At 43.1% G+C, this 22590-nt stretch overlaps 2 protein-coding genes across 3 annotated transcripts; one reads left to right on the top strand and one right to left on the bottom strand.

The window, feature by feature from the left end:
- Window positions 1–4237: 4237 nt before the first annotated feature.
- TMEM59 (transmembrane protein 59) lies at window positions 4238–13375 on the bottom strand. 2 transcript variants are annotated; one of them, XM_062581039.1, is made up of 8 exons: window positions 13128–13375; window positions 10400–10505; window positions 8156–8250; window positions 7816–7968; window positions 7453–7537; window positions 7045–7126; window positions 6015–6123; window positions 4238–5213 (listed from the first exon to the last, which is right to left on the bottom strand). In XM_062581039.1, the coding sequence occupies exons 1-8, from the start codon at window positions 13326–13328 to the stop codon at window positions 5058–5060; spliced, it is 987 nt and encodes a 328-aa protein (XP_062437023.1). In that variant the 5' UTR covers window positions 13329–13375; the 3' UTR covers window positions 4238–5057. The 2 variants fall into 2 exon arrangements, with proteins under 2 accessions (XP_062437023.1, XP_062437022.1); XM_062581038.1 differs by having other exon boundaries at window positions 7045–7129; window positions 13128–13373.
- A 179-nt stretch (window positions 13376–13554) lies between these two features.
- Window positions 13555–20115, top strand: TCEANC2 (transcription elongation factor A N-terminal and central domain containing 2). Its single transcript, XM_062581588.1, has 4 exons — window positions 13555–13569; window positions 14607–14748; window positions 16920–17113; window positions 18984–20115. The coding sequence occupies exons 1-4, from the start codon at window positions 13555–13557 to the stop codon at window positions 19170–19172; spliced, it is 540 nt and encodes a 179-aa protein (XP_062437572.1). The 3' UTR covers window positions 19173–20115.
- The last annotated feature ends 2475 nt before the right edge of the window (window positions 20116–22590 follow it).

Raw genomic sequence — 22590 nt, 5'->3', positions numbered from 1 at the left:
CAAAGGCCGCCGGTTTCCACATCCGAGGGGCTGTTCTGCCAGAACCATCACTGAAGGGGAGGTAAGGAGCAGAACAAAAAGCGACAAATTCTCCTTCCAGCAAAATCACTTTGAAGGACAATTTCTCCTTGGCCAGCCAAAACTATGCAAGATGCAGAGAGGGTTGCAGGCAGCTGTTCATTTCTCCCGCTCTGACTCTCTTTCCCTACAGGGTATTAGGCAAATAATAAAGGACTCTGAAGTTTCAGATGCAAAGAACACCTTCGCCACTCCTGGCACTGATTAGAAAGATGAATGCTAGATGTTCCTGAGCCCAGGCTCACGTCCCGCTGATTTTGTTTGTATTTACTGTGGCACAAGTCAGGAAAGCCCTCCTTCAAAAGGAAATGCAATGAAAGCTGAAGAAAGATCAGATCATCTTCACAAACAAGTCTTCTTTTTTTTTTTTCCTCCTCATCCTCAAAACTGCACCAGCATACCACCTTCATAGCAACATAAGCTCAGACTCCTGCCAGACGATCAGATCTCAGCGAAGCTGTGCAGCATACGACCAACTGCAATAGCTTCCCCAGCTGGGGCACAAGCACAGGCATAGGTTTGCCAGGGTCTCTTTTGCTCACATAGTTGAATTTCCAGGGCTGCAGTGGATCTGAGGTCAGCCTGTAGCTAATACGAACTTACAAATAGACTGAAGCCTTCAGCCAGTCTGGAAGGCTTTACCACAGCACATGCAGAGTGAAATTTTACAGCTTCAAGAATAAAACACTTCCTACAGTCTGCTTTACTACAGCAGGAGGGCGCTAGGGAAAGAAAAAGGATTGGAATAAAAATGCAAGGAGCTCGCACTCCTCTTGCTTTCAGGAAGGTCGACAGGACTCAAGGGCCTCCTCTGACAGATCACAATTCCTTCCTGAGCACCGGCTAAGCGAGCCGACCACAGCTCTGGGGGTAGCAGAGAAGTTGGCAGCCAGACTGCCTGCAGTTTGGCTCTGAGGACCCCTGCCCCAATCCAGTCTCTTAACAGCACAGTAATTATTGTCCAATGCTAAAAGCTTAAAACCTGGTTCCCAGAAGACTGACACTAAATTATAGCTTGCAGAATATGGTCAGAGGAAAGAATACCAGCTACACAAGCATACCAAGGCCCCAGATGTCAAAAATACCCAGCAGAATTGTTTAAAGAAGCACACTCCACGTCATAAAGCACCAGCTCGTGGGAAGCAGCCTCTCCAAGCGCTCCAGGTACCTCGTGCCTGCTTCTGATCTCCCGAACCGCATCCTCTGCCATGAAAGAAACAGACACACGCCTCAAATTAAGTGAATTAAAGTACCAAATAATGCCCAAAGTGGCAGGACTTTTTCCTCCATATCCCCCTCTACTCCCAAACACGCAATCCATACAACTGATGATTCAGAAATAACCTCCAAGTAATATGTGCTGCTTGATAATTGCATCTGCCAACCCTGGACTTAACCTGTTTCACTAATCATCTAGAATTAAATACAAATCTTCAGGAGTTCCTACTTTGGCACAGCAAGACCAATCCACCCAAAGCAGAGGCTTCTCTTAGAAATTTACCACTATCAAACTTCTGTGCCTGCAAGTTTGTCTGTTCAGAGAATATTGGGTGAAAACATCGAAACTTGAGTAGCAAACAACCTGTGACTCTGTGTGCTCACTAGAAGATGGAAAAACGACAGACTAAGGACTAAAACATATGTACCTTAAATCTTGGTTCCGTTTCTCTTTAAAGGGGAATTTTAAGTTTCTAATCAGTCTTTATAGAGCAGGAGTATTTTGAGCCTTCAATGAGTTTATTAGGTGGTAGCGAGTTTGGGAGAGTCCCACGCAACAGCCAGGTCAGGCAGGCTGCCTCTCCCATATCTCGCAACGAACACATGGAACAATCCTTGATAAAAATTACAACACAGGGAGTAAAACAACTGAGACAAGTATCCGTAAGTCCTGACATCTACCAGTCTGTTTCCTCTATCAAGATCTATCAAGTTCAGCTGCAGCCTATGAAACAGTTGGGTTTTAGAGGTGAGTTACCCCACAGATCCAAAGATTGCTAGTTTAGCAAAAAGAGGAGCCCTTCACGCACCCGGAACGAGGTAACAAAGCCAAGCAAGTCTGAGCACAGAATCTCCGCCCAAGATCAGAGAAGTGGAAGAGGGAACAGAGACTACAACAGGCAGCGTGATACAAGACTGAATTGTTAGTTCCTGTGCCTCAAAAAGTAACAGACAAACCACGGCTGCTTCTGCCAGGAACATCCGCTGTGACAGACGCCTCACTTGTGTCCAGATGCCTCCACCTCAAATCTGACACAAGTTCGAGTGACCACATGCCAGAGGAGAACATAAAACGCTTTCCTGTTGCAACTCCAACACTTTCACGCCCTTCATTTAAACAGTGGCCTGTGGGCAGAGATCAAACACAAATTGCAGCCTTAGAAAATGAAGATTTCAGGAAGTTGAACATTTTTTAAAAAATGAACAGATCAATTTATGTTGTGAAGTGTCAAGACAGTTTAAATATTCTGTTTAGATTAGAAATCATTAGAAACGGTTCTATTATTGCAGCATAAGCAGTACCTGATCTTACTAAAGGTAAGTAGTTTTACAAGAGCTAACAACTACAAAACCTCCAAAATTCTTCAGCTTCTGGCTCATTCGGGAAACAGTAGCACCAAGTGACAGACTGCTACAGGCATCTGAACAGTTCCCTGTGACCTAACAGCACATTACTGAATCACTGCCTTCCCTGTACTTACTACTTAGCTGAAATGTCATTATACTGTGAACAAAAGACATAAAACTTTTAGATCCATTTGTTGAGCTTTCTCCCTTTGGTGTAAAGGTGTAGGCAGAAACAACTCCATATAAAAGCAGAAGTTGTTTAATCCAAACCTAGGAATTCAAGTAGTACTTTAAATCAACCATTTTGGAAAAAAAAAGGAAAGCTTCTTATTCACGAAAGTCAAGTCATCAACGTAACAAAAGCTCTATTGTACACTTTTAAAACAGGCAAATAGCAAGGTTTTAATGAAGCGATAAAATGCTCCTCCTGCAACTTCATTTTAACAATAAAAAAAATTCAGCAGACTCCAAAAACATTTACAATATTAGTAATACAGTTAAGGGGGGGAAAAAAAAAGGGAGGATTGCTAAAGTCTCTTCTGGAAGGGCAATAAATTAGTGCAACAAATACCAGTAATAATCACTAAAGGATAGCCCATACTTACAAAGTAATTTTTGAACATCCATTGCATAAGTTGCACTTGATACTGCTTGAAGCAGAACATTGGCATTCTGTACTGCAGTGGAATTGTACAGTGACATTTTTAGTATGTGAGCAGAAATGAACGTCTCGACTGAATTACTACTGCAGACACATCACTATCATGCAAGTGAACAGTGCCCTGAAAACATCGTACAGTCAATTTCCACTACAACATGCATGTTTGAGGCCTTTGCAATAACGCTAGCTACACACAGATACCTGTCAATGGCTGCTGACACCCACATTTCTGGGACACGATGCTGTCACACTGGAAAACAATTTAACATCCAGAATTCAACAATCATTAAAGACTTCAAGTTGTAATTTCTGCATTTGGACACAATACTGGTTAAAAAGATCTTGCAATGCTCTTAAACATTATTGACAGAAAACTGCTCAAGTGTATCTAGGCTGCAGTTTTTAGCAGCACTATATAGGTCACTTAATGTACATTCCAGCTCAATGGACCCTGCAAGGGTCCATCATCTGTAGTTACACAACCATGAGCATTATAGCCAAATTAAGCATGATTATTGAAATAGTTTTAACAGTAACAGAACAATATACTGTATACTCCAGAATCTCTGAAGTACAATTCTCACCAGTTCCCACCCAAACCTACAAAGGAATTTTCTATAATCAACAAAGTATTGCCATGACAGTGAGTTGGGGATCACAAATTTGAGCCAGCTTTCAAACACTTACAGAGACATTACAGCAAAACACAAGTCCCCAAACTGTGAATGCTATGGGAGCTAGCACACACTAATCTTATTAAAGAACTGCAAAAAATGTATCAAGTATATGGGGGATGCTGTTAGCTGTTGTCATACGACTGACTTGCATAGCAAAATGAGGTCACATTGCCTATGAGAGGAATGCTAGACAGGCTTTCCCATCAAACATTCTGTGGTCAATAACTAACCATAGCAAAAAGCTATACAGTCAACATTTTACATACAGTCAATTTTATTTGTCTGTTCTCATTTCTCAGAAATCAACCCGTTTCTGCAAATGAAGTTACAAGACTAGAATAGTTAATCAAAAACAGAAGGAAGAACCTCTTCAGAAAACACAAGCTCTAACTTTACAAGCAATTAAAGACTTGAAGGCTAAAGTCTGACAGAATAATTAACCATAACCATGTTATGTTCTACATATGTGAAAAGATATGTCCACAAGTTTTATTAAAAGTTCCCACTTTTGACAAACCGAGTGCTAACCTATAGTACCTCACCTCACAAATGCTTTGCATCTTGGATATTGCCACACCATAGAAAAAATATATTTCTATTTCTGGAGAAAGGGTTGTTTGTGCATGGGCATTAACAGGTACAAATAAAACCCCCAGCAGATAGTTTTATAATATTTTCTTTTAACTACAACGGAAAGTGCAATACTAAAAAAAAAAGAGTATCTCCTGCCTACTTAGAATTTTTTATACCTTTACAAAGTTAACTCTGAACGTACACATTACATCCTAAAACACACAAGTTTGAAAGTGTCATGGCAAAAGTATGGGAAGCATGCTTACAGATTTTGTAAGCAAAAAGACACATAGCAAACACCAGTGAAAAGTGATTATGTCTGAAAACAAATTCAAGATGTCTGAATCTTCACTGCTAGTTGAAAACAAAATCCCATGATGTTCGTTGATTCTGTAGCTTTATTTGCATTTAAAGACTGGTTGCTAAGCTTCTTATCTGAAGAACCACCACAATCAGGAGTTGCTACCACTGTTAGAATTAGTCTATTTAATCCAACGAAGACTTTAGATTGCTGACTGAGCCAAATTAACTTTTGTAGGAAGAGGTCCTGCTTCTTCGTGTTCCTCAGTCTTGCATCTAACCACAACAAGTGCAGAGGATGGATATCTGTTCATTTTTTGTTCATTCATGTATTCCAAGTCTCCATAGATGCTCAGCTTCTGAAATATTTAAACAAGTTACTTTAAGATAAAGATGTTTGGTATCAAGGCTAAAATGCTTTCATTATGTAACTCTACACTTAGTTTTGAAAGCTGGAACACAACATAAGCTAATCCAAACTTTTCATAACATCTGAAATTCATGTTTGAAACTTGACTCGAGTCCAAGAAGGCATCAGATCTGCCAGAACAATAAATACAATGCTTATGTACCAGCTCCTTTAGTTTGAACACACTAAATCTCGCTTATTTGAGAAGTGCAGGAATCTCTCTGAGCACTGAGGACACTAGTTTAACCAGCTCCCCTCTGATCAGGCTCTCTGTGTTCACCCGTCCATCTTGTCACTTCTACTTCCACTAGTCATCCTCCTGGATTAAAACCACACTGGCATCCACCTGCACCATGCAACCCTTGCCATAGCTTTACTCCCAGAGGCACTAGAAACACTCCATCTGTTAAGCATAATCTGAAGGTTGTCAAGAGACGGGCAGCACTACAAAACCAAAAAGACACTGCATCTCAGCTGCCTGAGTAAGACTCAGATCTCCTATCAGCAACCAAATGAGTAATATTTGTTCAGCTATAAAATCATAATTTGAGTTAATTATGCAAACAAGAATTGTTCTTAATGGTATAAAAGCCATCATTTAAACAAACTTAGCTTGCTAGCAGCAGCTGCAGAATAAAAAACCCTTTCCAGTTGAGGCCCCCACCACCATTTCTTGCTCTCTAGACAGTTGTAACATATAAGTAATATAATGGATAAACACAAAACACTGTAAGTCATAAAATACAGCTACCTCAGATGGAACATACTGCTCTACAGCTGTAGCAACAGTTGCACAACAAATCCAGAGCAGCACCAACACTGAGAGGACAAGTGTAGTGGTTAAAATCCAACTGGAATTTCTGAAATGGAAAGAATGTTACTAAATTTAATATACTGAATACATCAGAATGGACTCTCTACAAAGTTCTGCTCAATTCTGACTGCATTTCCTGCTGATTCACTACTCTCTAGCTCTTCCAGCTACATAACCCACTTCAGATTCCTGAGTAATCAGCCTAACTCCTAATGCCTACTTATTATCTGGCACATGAAAGACACTAAAAAAACCATTTGAATTATGTTTATTGGGCCTTAAGTTTCTTCCCACTCAAAATTTCAAAACCAGATTTTTCTGCTATATACTTAGGGTGTGATTCACTAATCCTTAATGCAGAAAGTCATCAGTGAGGAAGGGGAAGAGGAACCAAGATACCCATCTCTGCAAGGCTTAAAATTTTGGTATTACATATACTATACCTATCTATATATACTTTTAATATATTTTTTTATATATATATATATATGTATATATACATACATACACACACACACATATGTATAAAATACTGGGTATTTTTAGTCTAGAAATGAGACAAACCAATGTCTTTCATATCAGACAGTCTCAGAATATAACACAAAACACAAATGTTTTGCTCTGAAACATAGCCAAGAGCTAAAGAACAGGCAAAACACAGAACTAATCAAATAGTTCACAGAACACTCAAAAACACCAGTATAGGAAATTATCAATATTATGTTCAACAGAATGGAAAAGAGAATGAAAGTTGGCAGCACAGTCTACAAATAACATGAGGCTAGTATGGAAAAGCAGCAATAACAAGTAGTCAGATACACCATTTTAACATCCACTACAAAGTGCTAGGTTTCTTGAAGCTAGAAGACTTTCTAGCACTTGGAGTTCTTGCAACTGTGCCATCGTACACATGTACAAAGAACTATTATCCTCCATATTAGGCTTTTACACACTAGAATACACATACGTGGAAAGACACTTGAAAAAGCTATCATTTTCTCGCTCTTCAAAAAGTCCTCGGTGTGTCTGTGAACTTCCTGGATGTAGGTCTACTGAAATACAACAGCAGAAACAGTTGTCAGGAAAGCAATTAAAGAAAGAGAAGATTCCAGCTTTATGTAGCTTGTCTATACAGGAAGCATAAAAGGAAGATTTTAAAATGGCTCTAGCTTGCATGTTTCTATCTCCAGTACAGTTTGGATTCTGTCACAGACTTTGTGGAAGTGTGCACAGGGCAGCTTATATATGACAAACATATTTACATTTTAGCTTTCCAAAACATTTGCCTTCATGTGCCACATGCAGCTTCATTTTTTTTCTTCGCATGGCATGAAACATTTGCATTTGTTCTTCCAAAGCACAAAAAACAACTTACAGGCTGTTTTACTCAGTGACAAGGATTCTCTTGTATCTCCAGTTTCCTGATCAAGCTGTGGAACATACTGTACTTCTGGCTTTGACTAAAACAAAATAAGGAGTTAGGAGATTCTGCTTACAAGCTTCAATCAATCTCGATCGTTCACATTTTCAGAATTAATAGGGAAGACAGCCTGCACCATTCATGTAAGGTTTTGTTTGTTTGTTTGTTTTTCCTGCACTGGCCGTAAAAGGCAGTGAAATACTAATAGAAAAAATAAACACTCCTGAAAGTGCTCCACAGTCTGTTATGGGACTGGAAGGAGCAGAATTAAACATTTGGCATCCAAGACACTTTAATCTCAATGAAAAAGGCAAGCACCTGGAATATGACAATTTTGCCATCATCTGCTTGAAGGTAGAATGTCCATGAGGATGTTATGAAGCTCTGAGCTGAATCCATCATGTCACTCCAGAATGATCTCACCAGTGTCAGAGGAAAGAGGAGATGAATTCTTGGCATCAGGGACATTAACTGCAAACACAACATTAAGGTTTTTCCATTTGTTTTTACAAGACAAAAACAGAAGTCATTTTCTTCTTCACCTCATACCTAAATTTCACTCCTTAGGAAGACTTCCATTAGATCAAATTTAAAATAGAGAAGACACACTGAGCAGAAAACAAGTAGGTGGTGTTTGAAAAACATGTCATCTACTTACTTGCTCTTGCCTTAACTCAGCAAATGGCAATTGGTTCTGGCATCCAAGATGGCAAGCATATTGTTCATCAGATTGGGAGTATGCTTCAGTACAGGCTGCAAGGAAGAAGATTCCTCAAATGAGAAGCTAATTTCTGTATCTTAGTTAAGAAAAACATTTTTAGTATAACTTGGATCAGGAACAAAGCAGCAGGTTGAAGACTGACAATCCCATTTGTAGAGAAAGATGCAGCTATCACTCCAAGCGTAGCACTTGCACTTTGGACTAGGGAAGGCGAAGTGATCAGAGCTCAGACAGACAATGTATTTGAAATCTAAATGGAATCACAGCAACTGTTTAGAAGTATTACTCTGGATGAATTCAGGGATACAAGTGTTGTTTCATCCTCCCATTACTACTATAGTTTTTGCTGCACATATCACATGAAATATGAATTTTACCTCAGATAACAGAGCTGAGATCCTAAGAAGAACTTAACAGATGCACCATCAGTCCATCAAATCCCTTTGAAATAACAGCAGAACTTATGATATCATAGCAAAACAAGAGAGGGCTCTCCTACTAGTGTGATGAGTACAAAAACTGCACTGAAAGCCTAACTGAGCAATTTTTAATCAAAAATGAAGCCAATTTTTATTTGTTTTACAAATATCATCTAACACTTGTTCATTAGAGACCACAAAGACCAAGAAACCTGAGTTATTTACAGTTTACACACGGAGAAATTGGGCAGACAATACATGGCAATAGGTCTTCTCCAGAACGCTAAAGCTAGCGGATGGATGATGTTACAGCATTACCAGAACTGACAACTCAAATTAAGTGGAAATACAGAGGACAGTAGTTCTTCCAGTCTTCCCACAGGAGAGGAAAATGAGTAACTGTACCATCAGGAAGGCTACAGACATGGAAAATCCTGGCGAGAAGCATGGCATCAGCAGTTAAACATCCGAGTATTCAGTTCATAGCACCTGAACAGCAATTCTGTGGTAAAACTGCCACCAAACTAGAGCTAGTATTCATAAAGAAACATCAGAAGACAGCGCTGAGCAGATCAGCCAGAAAGTATCTTGCCAAGCACGGAATAATTAGTCAGGGCACCAACCAATGTAACAGATTACAGAACATAAGCCCGCAAAAGACAACAGCCTCAGAAAGAAGAGTTAAACCAGAGCGTAAGCAACTGTTCAATTACCCCTACATTTGGTCTATTGCTGTATTACCCTTTTTATGGCACTCCCTCATGTGTGGTTTGACAACTAGATTGACATGCTGTATCACAGCTCCACACAGTGTATGACAAATTGGAGCATTAGCCCATTTCTAAAGTATTTAATGCAGCTTTGTATCACATCAGCATCTTTGCACGTCAGGCTTTCTACCTACAAACTTTCCATCAGCTCTCTGAGCTAGCCACCTGTCTTCCTGCTTTCATGAATTACTGAGAGCAAAAGCCTCTCTTTCATGCTGACTTGGTGCTTAATTGTATTTGAAATAGAGAGGAGAAAGATACCAGCTTTCCTGCTTTGGGCTGTTAGGTACCACTTACGTTCTGAATAAGTGTTAACTAACTGTCTCAGTATTACTGGATCAAAGTTCTGTATGACTGCAAAATAGCTAGTCTACAACAAACTTCATCTTTCTTAAGGGATTTTCGCTCCAAGATAGATAATCTGAGAGAATTAGTCACAAGTATTTCACAATGATTTCAAACAAAACATGCACCTCATTCTCAACTATATAGTTGTAAATAAACAGGATGTAGCCTAGTCTACAAGTTATGAGACATAGTACTTCAAGAACTGTGTTTTTACACCAGCTGATTTATTTACCTTTAGACTTTTATAACAAGTTTGCTAGGAAAGGAAATGGGACTGATGTTGCATGGAATAATAGAAAGAAAAATGTTAACTTGGTAAGTTATTTTGTTCAGACTTTTTGCCTTCTATGACTTTTTTTAAATAGTAAAATTAAATATTTCTAATTTACTTACATCAACTGATGGTATTTAAAAAACACAGTAAGATCACAACACTAAGTTATCAGGTAAGGAGAAACTCCCACAAAGCAGAAAATTTCCATAAAGATTTTTATATCCTGTACACGATGTCTGAGAACTTGCCAAAAAACAAAAACAAGAAAACCACAGAAATAATCCCACCAACCTGACAACATCCTAACGTTTTATTCTTCCCTTCATATGTTTATATGCTATACGATGTTGAAGAAGTACTGAAGTCTTACCAGAGTCACATTCCAGTTTGGTCCGATTCAAATCGATGCCATCATCCACAAACTGACAAATAGAAAAGAGTCTGCAGCCTCGCTGGCACGCATACAGTTCCTCTTCCTGGGAAGGGACAAGAAAAGACTCACATTCCTCCACTCAAGAATAAAATGTCAAGAAACAAATAATCCTTCTTTCTTTTGTGGTGGGGGTGGGAGTGGCTGTGGGGAAGAATTATAGGAAGTTATCCACTAGAGCATCACCCTATCACCATCCTTCCCAACAGCCAGCTAAACATGACACTCTGGATGACATGAAACAAAACCAAATTACAGCTCTTTAGCACTGCAAGATAACTATGGACTTCTTTATTTTGAAGACAGCTCATTATTCTGCAGTGGGGAGACCCTGAACAGCAAAATATTTTGTACATTCAGGCCTCCTACAACTCAAAGTTAAACTGCGCTTCTGAAAAGCTGATGTTTTTAAAAATAAGAGATACTGGCTGCAAAAGACTTACTGATATTCTCCAACAATCTTCATTTAATCATACAAGAAGTCGAAAGTCCTCCTCTCAAAAGTTTAATATCAGAATCCAACAGGTGAGGAGCAAACCAAAGACAAATTTATCAACATGCTGTCATGTATCTACTACACTCTAACTAGAACTACAACAGAGTTGTTAAAATAATTATCTTCTGATGCACTACTCTACCAGTATTCTGTTAACTGGTTACTTGCCAAACTAGTTCCACAAACATGCATTTTTATTTATTATATTGAACTGAAAGGGGAAGTAATTCCTCAGAGTAACTACAAAAAACATTGAGGTTTTGCCAGTACAGAAAATCTATACCTAGTACTTCTTCTATCCACCGTACCAAAGGGAGGGAGACGCACTTCCCACATACGGTGCTCCTCACCTTGCAGGACTAATGACTGCCCGCTTTATGCGAGTGCTCCTATTAGCAATCACTCAGCAAAATCAAATCCATCAAACCTATTACCTACGTAATGACTCAGATGATTGCAGTCAGTTCCTTTACACATGCAAAAAAGGCTCTGAATTCATATATTATAAGATAAACATACCACACCTTAACTGTGCGATCCACAGTAAACAAACTGGCCATTATGTTTCTCTGAATGCTCTCTCACATGCTTCTTAAGATAGAAAAGTAGCAAACTGTGAACATAGATTAAAACTTAGCCATCTTGTCAGTGTTGCTAGAGCTAAGACAGCTATGTTGCAGAAAACACATTACATATATTAATACCCATAATGGTTTAACTTTAGCAGATATTCTTCTATTGTACTCTTGCACCCAGGTCTCAATGTTTGTCTTGCTTTTCAATGGCAATTAAAACAATTTCCTCCAATTTAACTGGTAATTTTGTGGAACAAAAGACTAAATTAAATGGAAGAGATGGCTGTATCATTTGACAGCTCCAAAAACACAACATAGAGTTTGAAGGGTACTGTTAAAAAAAAAAAAAAAAAAAAAAAAAAAACTTGAAAGGATTTTATAACAAAAATGAGAAAATTTCTCCAAAATAGCAAGGAAACATTTTAGGATAATGTTTATTCCTAATTTAATTTTCAAATTTTGTTCTTTCTCCTACTGCTGTACGTAAGCATGAAAATGTATACTATGAGCAGATCCAAGTTTAATTTAATTGCACACAACTCCCTGTTACTCCCCTCTGTGGAAATACCAGTATCAGCTACTGAGTCACAAAATCCAGTTTAGAGTTTTATACGAAAACAAAGCCCTATTACCTAATACTACTGTTGCTATCATTTTTTCCCCTATTACTGCCTGTGACCCTCATATGAAATCTCAAAGGTGGTATAAAAGTTCTCATCATCTATAATTCAAGCTGTTAAATAGCTGCAACAGAGAATAAGATATTTTGCCAAGAACTGAACCATGGAAGGTGAGATTTTTGAAACAGTCAATGGATCTTTCCAAATTCAAACCAATAGCTCAGAACTGTACAAAGCTTTGAACTGACAACGAACTGTAGAGCAGGAAGTTAACCTGCCATTAGAGGCTATTTCTCTATGCTCTTCACCACAAGGGAAAAATTTCTCTGTGCAAGTGTATCAAAATATAGGTTGAAGGTTCTGTCAAGCTACTCATCTGCCATCTTTTATGCTTCATCCTCTAAAACTTAAGCATCACACTGGTGTCCCAGCTCAGGCTCTTTAGTCTGTGTTGGACACTATCCTGTTTTAGTGCTCTAAAATATAGAGCAGCCCAAGCCAAATTACAGTTGCCTATTCAGGAACAGGAGGAAAAAAAAAAAAAAAAGAAAGAAAGAAAGAAACAAGAACCCCAAACCCACAAGTAACCAAACAACTATACTTTCAAAGAGGATTTATTTTTATTTTTTAAGACGACGTGGCGTCTCTTTGGCTAGCAGCAGCGCACATTTCCGAAGAGAAATGCGCCTCCCCCGGGAAGCCCCAGCGCTCCCAGCTCGGAGGGGTGGAGCAGCCGAGCCAGAGGGCCCCGAAGCAAAGCCCCGCGCCGGCCGGGCCGCAGCACGGCGGCATCGCCCCCTGCCTCGAGGCGCCGTCTATCCCAGCAGCGCCCCGGCACCGCGCCTGCCCGCCGCCAGGAGCCTCCCTCCCCTCCCCGCGCCGAGGGGAGCCCGGCGGCCTGCGGGCGAGCCGGGCACGGGGGCTGCGGGCCGGCGAGCGCCGCACACCCGAGCCCCGCGGGCCCGGCCCGGCCCTACCTTGGGGTAGGTGTGCAGGGAGTAGGTCAGCTGGCAGGCGCGGTGACACGACGCCGTGTTGCCCAGCACGGAGTCGAAGGCCTCGGAGGAGCCCGGAGACGGCGGCGGAGGTGGTGGTGGCCCGGCCGCCCGGGCCCGGCCGCCGGCCAGGAGCACCGCGGCGAGAGGCAGGCAGAGCAGAGCGCCCCGCCACGCCGCCATCTTCCTCCTCCTCCTCCTCCTCCCGCAGCGCCCCGGCCGAGCGGGGCGGGGCGGCCTGGCGTCTCGCGAGACTTCGCCCGCCTCCCCGCGGCGCGGCGCCTCCTGGGAGATGTAGTTCGCGCGGCGCCTCCTGGGAGATGTAGTTCTCGGGGGGATGGGCTGGACCCACCCGGCGGAAAGGGCGGGGCGGCGGCGGCGGGGACTTCCGGCGGGGAGCCGGGCGGCCATGGAGCGCTTCGTGGTGCGCGGCGCCTGCGCCGCCGCCCGCCCCCGCGGGGCCGCGCCCGGCCGCGGCGCCTGCCGGCAGGCCACCCTCGAGTCCCTCAAGGCAGGTGACCGGGCGGGCGGAGCTGGCGCCGCTCTCCTGGCCGCGCTCGGCCGGGGGTTCGGGCCTCGCGGCGGTGCCGCGGCGCCCTCGCGGGCAGCGGCCTGCTGGGCTGAGCGGGGTTTTTCCCGGCCGGAGGCTGCGGGGGGCGGGCTGGTGCCCTCCCGCCTCGCCCTGCGGGGCGGCGTCTGCTTGGAGCTACCTACAGCTTGAGCGCGGCCGGTTGCATGTGACCCGGGCCCCTCTTTGCTACCTCCGTATAGAAACACGAGCACGCAAAACCGAACTGCCCGCACCCGAGAGCCTGCTAACGCGAGGCCAAAGGGAGAGGGGGGAGCGCTGAGCACGCCGGCTGCCCGGCCGTTGCTGAGTCTCTGTGCCGGGCCTCGCGTGTGAAATGTAACGATGCTTGCGTGTTTTGCAGCCTCTCCTGGTCAATTCTGCTGTAAACAGTTCAAACAAAAATGTGCAAATTGCAGGTGTGCTAGAGATTGTGCTCCTGCTCCTAACGCTTCATTTCTCTCTCTGCTGACGTTACTTTAATTTTAAAACCCATCTGAATAAGTTCACATTCTGCTAGGATGCTAAGGACAATATAATTAGGTGCTTCCCTATCTTATCCCCCTCTCTATTATGAGGCATTTATACAACAGACTCCTTAAATCCAGAACATTTCTCTTCTAACAAACATTTGCTGTTAAGTGGCCTGAGTTTGGCAGAACAAGATTAAGTATCTTACTTTGCCTTCTACTTACTTCTGTCTTTATTGCAGTAGGGTGCTAATCTCAAGCAAATACCCGTCGTTCCAGACTGTCATGTATTCTGTGCTCTGGTTCGTGTTGTAATCAATAATTCGTGCATCTATAGCAGTTCCATTAGCTGAGGAGAAGCCAATGTCTTTATTTGTAACAAGAATATTTCACTTTCCTAATGGCTTTTTTCTTCTTTTTCAGAGAGTTGTGGTTGTGGAAGACATAAAACGATGGAAATCTATGCTTGAGCTTCCAGGGCAACCGAAAGAGAATCTGATTGAAGCTTTGGAGGAGCTGAAAAAGAAAATACCTTCCAAGGAAGTGTTACTTTCAACAAAAATAGGTACATCTTGTTGTCTGATCTAGAGTGTGAGTATTAGACTGTCCTCCAAATGTGCAAGATCTCTCCTTGTAATGGTCCAGAAGTGCTTAGTGCATCCCAACACAGAAAAATCCCCAGCAGACAGGCAGCTCCAGGCACATAACACAGCCCTTTGTCTGACCACTTTCCACAGGACTTGGGGAGAGGAATAATGTGAGACCACATGGACCCTGCCTATGGGTCCTGTCTATGAAGATTGTACCTGGCACAGAGCATCCAAAGTACCTTGAAGCAAGAGAAGGTCATTCTGGCCTTTGTTTGCCATTAGAGCAGCTAGATCTCTAGTCAAATAGCCCTCCTTGCCTTGGAAAGTGAGATAGGGTCTGTCCCTTTCTTTTTACTTCCAAATTATCATTTAGTTTGCCATCTTTAGCTCGTTTAGCCCTTTCCTGAGATTTTTTTCTTGGTCCTTGCCTGAACACCCAGTTCTGGGCTCCCCAGTACAAGAGAGACTCTCTCCAGTAGGAGAGGGTCCAGTGTAGGGCTATGAAGATGATTAGAGGGCTGGAGCATCTGACCTACAAGGAACGGCTGCGAGAGCTGGGCCTGTTCAGCCTGGGGAAGAGAAGACTCAGGGGGGATCTTATCAATGTGTGTAAGTACCTGAAGGGAGGGTGTCAAGGGGACAGGGCCAAACTCTTCAGTTGTCCCATGTGACAGGACAAGAGGCAGTGGGCAGAAATTGAAGCACAGGAAGTTCTGCCTGACCGTGAGGGGGAATTTCTTCCCTGTGAGAGTGACAGAGCACTGGAACAGGTTGCCCAGAGAGGTTGTGGAGTCTCCTTCTCTGGAGATCTTCAAGGCCCGCCTGGCTGCAACCCTGTCTAACATGCTCTAGGAGACCCTGCTGAGCAGGGGGGTTGGACTAGATGATCTCCAGAGGTCCCTTCCAACCTCACTGATTCTACTATGAACACGGCTGGGCTGTAAGAAAGCCACAGAAGACCAACAGTGACATCTTCTGGCCAGTAGTGTTACCGCTGGTCAGACACCACCGCTAGTGGAACCACCCAGTAGGTCAGAAAAATACCCAGTTGGAAAAAATACCCAGTTGGAAAATGATCCTTTCTATCTCCTCTCAAAGGAAAGGTACTTCACACTGGCAGGCCCAGGTGTAGTACCTGGGGTGTTGGTGTGCTGAACAAATTACATCAGTTGGAAAGATTCTGCTTGGAAGCACCATGATGTTCTCACATTCATTTTATAAACATCATTAGCCACATCCGCTTCCTTAAGGGTTTTTTAGTTAAAGGAAAAAAAAAAAGTGTTCCTTGTAGACCAGTCTTACAACATTTGCATCAGATGTAGTATCTGTCTAGAAATGTATGTAGCCCTGTGTTATTTAAGTGTCTCTCCACATCTTAGTAACTTTCACATGAATAACTCGATTGCTTGGTAACTGCTCAGGCAAAAATCACAGAAAGGTTGAGGTTGGAAAGGACCTCTGGAGATCGTCTAGTCCAACTCCCCTGCTCAAGCACGGCCAGCTAGAGCAGGTTATCCAGGACTGTGTCCCACTGGGCTATGAATATCTTCAAGGATGGAGGCTCCACAACCTCTTTGGGTACACTGCTACAGTGCTCAGTCTTCCTCAAAGTAAAAAAGTTTTTTTTTTCTTTTTTATATTCAGATGGAACTTCTTGTGTTTCAGTTTGTGCCCGTTGCCTTTTGTCCTGTCACTGGGCACCACTGAAAAGAGTCTGGCTCAATCGTCTTTACACCCTCCCTTCAGGTATTTATACACATTGATAAGGTTCCCCCTTGAGCCTACTCCAGGCACCCTCAGCCTCTCCTCACGACACATGCTCCAGTGCCATAATTGTCTTAGTTGCCCTTTGCAGGACTTGCTCTAGTAGCTCCATCTCTCTCCTGTGCTGGAGAGCCCAGAACTGGATGCAGTACTCCAGACATGGCCTCATCAGTGCTCTTCAGGAATCACTGCAGAAGTCAATGAATAAGCAGGGTTTGCTCCTAGTGGTTTCATACTTATATTTGTGCCTGTGCTTTGGTTATTTTGCTGACAGTGCCTGAATTACAAATGTGTATGGCTACTTTAGCTCCACTGTAACTTCACTTGTGTCTCTTATTTTTGTCTACCTCCCAAGGCTGAATGAGCTGTTGCTGTTTTCCAGGTCACACAGTAAATAAGATGCGCAAACATTCAGATCACGATGTGGCCAGCCTTGCAAAGGATGTTTACACGGAGTGGCGTACTTTCATCAAAGACCATTCAAACAAACCCTCAATAGAAGTCAGGAGTGATCCCAAGACTGAGGTTTTCAGAAAGAATGCACGGAAGCTGCTTTGCAAAGCTCTGGATCTAGAGGTAGTGTTCAGGGCCATTTGTCCTTAGCTAAAAGAGTTAACTTCCTGTGAGAACAAGTTAGACAAACCTTTTTCAGACGTAGTTATGATAAAGCTGATCCTGCCTGCAGGGTAGGGACAAAGATACAGGACCTCTTTCTGTTTTCTGTGATTCTCTGCATGTCTGTTTATAAGGAGCTTTGTTTTCAAAGTAGATTTTTTTTTCTTGACCAAGTGAACATGTTTATTTTAAGTGAGGTGTATATTGCTCTCATTTACATAACAAGCAAATGAGACAGTTGCATATCTACTGTAGCTAGGCTGTATAAGAGAAGAAAGAATTTGGTAGAAATACAGTTTTCTTTGCTACTTATCAGCTGCAGAAGCAACACTGGGACATTTAAGATGTTTTGTATTTAAATAATTAAGCATTTGAAAATTGAAATCTATTGCAAAAACATAGAGGCAGAGTTGACAGTATATAAAGTGGTGCTAAATACCAGATCCCTCTGGTATCTTTACATAAACAAACAGGATTTGCTGTAAGGCTTAATGATCAGTTTGCTTGCTCTATGAAACACTGTAATAATTATCATTTAGTTTATTCATTAATTATTCTTTAAATGGCAAGTCAAGTGGTAGGCACTCAGGAGTTTCAGAGCAAAGTTAAAAAGCTATGTGTTAGCCATGAAAACAACCTCTTTAACTTCTAGTCCTTCTAGACTGAGGCAGAGCAAAAGGATGGGTTGCTGTGGGAAGGTCTCAGAATGATTTTATGGAGAGCTGACCTTTCCCAGGCTGGTCAAGTCCAGTTTTTGGGAAGTGTATCTATGCGTAGTGATGAAGTCTGAAGCTATGGAACATGAGGGATATGGTATCACCCTAAAGCAGTGGTATTGGGTAAGGCAAGACCAGGCAGAATCCCCTCTGAACAGGGGGAAGCATCTGAAGGTGTGGTGAGGAACTGCTCCCCTGGCTTGCAGCTACCATCATATGTGCAAATAGTTTACATTAGCAGGATGAACAGCATATATAAGCAAGAAAGGCACAGAGGCCCAGTGAATGGAAGGTGGGGACACCTGGGAAAGGCTGATAGAAAGAGGAAGGAAGAACAGGGTTGAATGAATACAAAAGAGCTTCTAGTACAGCCCAGCAGCGGGGCAAATTAAGTGAGGGGTAGCAAAAGAGAGTAAAAGAGGGCAAACGACTTGTAAGAATACTAGTTGTCATGCTGGAATTTCCTTTATGCAAAAGCTTGGGAGATTCCCAATCCAAAAAGGCAGAACTGAAATTAAAACCCTCTCTTGATGGGCAGGGGATTTTTTTTCTGAGCTGTGCTAAATTACAGGTTTGGCGCATGTTGAAGCAATAACTACATAATTAACATTTAGCAAATCCCTTTTCTGCATTCTTAATTACACCTCCTTTCACAAACACAGAGCCCACATTTCCCTTTATAGCACCAGGCAGAGTTGCCAAGTGTTTGGCATGTCTTAGGGTTGCTGTTAGAATTGAGTTTAAAATAGTATCCAAGGTGCTTTATATCAGCAAGATCAAAAGTAAGCTTTATGGAGACAGTGCATTGCAGCTTATAACTGCAGTTGAACTTGATCCCCAAAGCTAGTTGCAGATTAGTTTCCTGTTGTGATGGCAAAGTACTGCCACCCAGCTGGAGACAAGAATGTGTTCCCTGCTACTGACCACACTGCCTTGTTCCTTAATTGCTAGGGTGGAATTAAATTGCTCTTCCTGTTTCACTTGTGATGGGAAGTAGATTTCCTTGAATCTAAGCTGATTGATGAAGAAAGTCTGAAAAGCACCAAACTCTGATTTCAATTGGTTGGTCTCCTTATTAAATGTAAAGATCTAATATTATACTCTGGTATTTTCAGATTGATCACCCACTGGCTGAAAATATTGAGCGGGAAGCTTTTCATCTCTCTTCCCGTCTCATTAACGGACCATATCGCCGAATGATGCGAGCTCTTGTCTTCTCATTAAAGCACAAACCTGAAATCCGAGCAGAAGTCAAGAGTGGCACACTCACTGTCCCTGCATTTGTACAGAGCCATAAAAAGTGAGGCAGCGTGCGTGATGCCGAGTGAGAACTTCATGTGCCTACATCTCTGCAGAACTGGGAACCCTTTCTGTCTTAGGAGAGCAGAAGTGCTGACAGTGCAGCTCACTTGGCACCGCCATATGAACAGGGCCACAGAAGGCAGGAGCCAGTGATGCTGAAAGTGGTGCTGTAAATCTGACTTGGTAGAAATCTATGTGCGCTTCTTGCAAGAGAAGTTTCTTATACTATGCTGTATATTTTCCTGCTACAAAGCTACCTTTGCTGACTCACACGTTTCTGACTTCTACCACAGTTTGTCATACCTCAGTTTGGCTCCGTTCCTGATCTGGATCTTCAGGCGTAAGCATAAAGGAGCAGCTCTGTGCTGTGGTAGTAGAAATACTGGGAATTCAGGGTGATTATTCCAAGTGAGGAGATTGCCAGTGGATAACTGCATACTCTTCTTAGCCCTAAATTAGCTGTATTTGCTGCAGCTGGGTTCTGAATGGGGGCAAGAGGTGGCTGTTTAGCCAAGCCCTCTAATTTCCCTTTGCTGTATCCTTTCCTTTGCTACCCTTTCCAAAGTTAAACACAAAATGGGTTTCAGTAACTTGCCAGCCATCATTCCGTAGCCTCAGTGACCTAACAATTGTGGGCATTTTCTGAAGCTCTGTGATGAAAATCAAAAGGCCCTGGAATGTAGGTGCTATCTAATGCCTCTTTGCTATTTAATGAATAGCTCATTCAAACATCTGTATACCTCATTCATGATTTAAATATGGTGCTTGTTGGTACTGTAACATGAAAAAAAAAAACCTTGAAATGAAATTTCTAAATACAATGAGCTGGTAAGTAAAATACTCCTTTTAACAGCTGTTTTCCTCCAAAAGGAACAAATACTTCAGAATGAATGTGTAAACAAATTTAAATGACAAAAAGACAGAACCAGAAATAAACTAGTTATTAAACACTGGAAATCTGACCTTTCATTTTCTACTCTGATTTCTTTAGTGCCACAAGTTATCTTGTTCTCCACATACTCCCCATTATTAAGGCTGTGACAGGCACAGTCTTTCTCTACTGGTAGGCAATAAAAGTACTGTCTGTTCACAAACCATTTTCTGATCTCAACCTCTCAGAATAGAGAGCCAAATAGGGGGATGAGTGAAACACTTATTAGCGGTTGTGGGAATTGAAGTCTGTTATACCATAGGAAGTGTCTTTTGATAAATTGTGGTCAGCACTCTTGCCTCCAGAGTCACTTGAAGACAGATAATGCAGTGGGACACCTAGGATTTTGTGTTTATTCAGATCTTCATCCTAAAACAGTGGTGGTATGTGGTTATGTGGATCTGCTAAATACCTTTTTTCTGGACACTAAAAGCCAAAGAAGCACCCAAAATTTGTCTGAAGTATTGAACTCTAAATTGCATTAGATATTTGCAGGTTCTCCTAAGAACATTTGCTTTGTGTACTCTTTTGCTGAAAGAAATTTATGGGCTGGGGCCAATATGAAAAGAAAAGGAAAAAGGAAGACCCTTTCCTCCAGATTGGGTGCCTCCTTGATTTAATGTTTCCTCTGTAAAAAAGGAACCAGCTATCTCAAAGGCATCAGGCTGGAGAAGTGCAGCACAATGGGAGCCACCACTCAGATCCTCATCTTTCCTTTTAGTCTGAAAGGGTTTCCTCAGTGTGAAGACAACAGCTCAGGTACCTGTGCTGATGTTACCCTTCCCAGCCCACCCTGGCCCAGCACAAAGCTCCCTCCGGAGAGGCTGCGTTTGTGAACGCTTGAGCCATAACTGACCTAAGGCCCCAGAGACACCTGAACGGAGACTGTATTTCAAGGGGTTTGAAGTCAGCTAGCCCGCTCGGCATGCCAGCTAGCGCCAAGCAGAATTGCAGACCTATGAGCCGGCCATTGCTTTAACCACAAGCCACAAGGCTCTGGCCTCCCTACCTGGCTGCACTTGGTAAGAGAAACAATGACAAATGCTTGCCCATGCTTGGCTTCTGTTTGAGGAGTAACAAATTCATTTGGACCTGAGGCTGGACCTGCACCAAGCAAAAAAAGAGACCGGGGGCATCTTCCACAGGTAAGTGGCAGCCTGCTGGTCTCTTCTGCTGCCTGCACTGTGAGCCCTGCTGGGACGGGGTCGTGGCGGGGACCTGAGGAGCACTGGGAGAGACAGTGCGAAATCATCCCTATCAAAGCTTTTGACTCTAGCTTCTGAAAGGTAAATCCACTTGTTTGGAAGATACCAGCTTTTTTCCCTTCCCCATCAGCAAGCATGGCTAAGAGGAGCTTTATCTTACTGCAAATTAATTGGGCGAAAGAGTAAGGGAGTAGACAAGACCCTTTCCTCACCCTTCGTAAAAGAGCGCACAGCATCTCAGCATTTATCTTCTTTTTAAGACACCCTTCAAAGCTTTCTCCACAAAGAACCCAACCTCCTAGATCTCATTTGCTTTCCTGGCAGCCCTGTAACATGAAAGGTCTCCTTGGATCGGCCCTGGAACGAGCGATGTTAGAACAAGGAGCTATCGCAGATACCTTGCACGCTCCCCGGGAGCCCTGGTTGTTCGAACAAGGTTTCCGGACGTGCCCAGGGCACAACCGTGCCCGCTGCAGAGTGGGAGGACACCTTTCCTCCGAAGGTACGTTCGCACACGACGGCTCAGAGGAGCGCCGGAGCGGAGCGTGCAGCAGGAACTGAGGGATGGAGCAGAGGAGGAACTGAGGAAGGAAGCCAAGAAGGGACAAAGGGAGGGAAAGAGGCTTGGGAGTTCTCCAACCCGGCTGACTGCAGCCACACAAATGCTTGCTCCTCCATGCAGCACAGAGTAAGTATTGAATTCGGCTTGCTGCTTTAAGTGACTGCAGCACCGGTTAGTGACTTAATAGTGCCTGAGCATGGATGAACCTGCTCATGCTGGTGACCACGCTGCAGAGTAAAGCAGCGGCTGGTGGGCTCATGTATTAGCCCTACCTGCTTAAACACCTAACTGCTGCATAGCTGCAGGTATTGCAGGGCAAAGCTCCCTGTTCAGGTGGATAAAATGCCCTCAGCTGCATTTTACAGGAGGGGAAACTGAGGCGCAAAGGTGATTTGACATGCCCAAGGATGCAGTAAAGGGAAGCCCACGGCAGGATTAGGCTGCAATTAATGATGCTCTAATTCCTGCACTGGCAGTGCGCTGAACAACGTTTATGGCCTCCGTCAATTAGGCTAGAGCACGGCTAATCCTTGCTAATTATATATTATTATACACAAAGCGGTTATCTCCCTATAAAGGGTGCCCCTGTAGTGGGCAAATGTTTTTCCCCTAGCACTGCCAACTCAAATGGCAAAACCCATTTCTCCTGCGGCCCGGGCTTCGCCTAAATGGAGACGTTCACAGTCCAAACCCGCGGGCTCGTGCTGGGCTGAGGGGGGCAG

The sequence above is a fragment of the Rhea pennata genome, chromosome 8, assembly GCF_028389875.1.
Source record: "Rhea pennata isolate bPtePen1 chromosome 8, bPtePen1.pri, whole genome shotgun sequence".
NCBI classification, from domain to species: Eukaryota; Metazoa; Chordata; class Aves; order Rheiformes; family Rheidae; genus Rhea; species Rhea pennata.
The sequence above is the reverse complement of the archived record's forward strand: the minus strand, read 5'-3'. Positions and strand labels throughout refer to the sequence as shown.

Bases quoted from the DNA above. Each gene is read 5' to 3' on its own strand.
- TMEM59 (XM_062581038.1), bottom strand. From the start codon at position 13,328: ATGGCGGCGTGGCGGGGCGCTCTGCTCTGCCTGCCTCTCGCCGCGGTG. The intron at 6,124-7,044 runs GTATGTGTATTC...TTTCCATTTCAG, and splicing joins TTTTTCAAGTGTCTTTCCAC to AAATTCCAGTTGGATTTTAA. The intron at 5,214-6,014 runs GTAGCTGTATTT...TAAATATTTCAG, and splicing joins AGCAGTATGTTCCATCTGAG to AAGCTGAGCATCTATGGAGA.
- TCEANC2 (XM_062581588.1), top strand. The intron at 14,749-16,919 runs GTACATCTTGTT...GCTGTTTTCCAG, and splicing joins GTTACTTTCAACAAAAATAG to GTCACACAGTAAATAAGATG. The intron at 17,114-18,983 runs GTAGTGTTCAGG...TGGTATTTTCAG, and splicing joins GCAAAGCTCTGGATCTAGAG to ATTGATCACCCACTGGCTGA.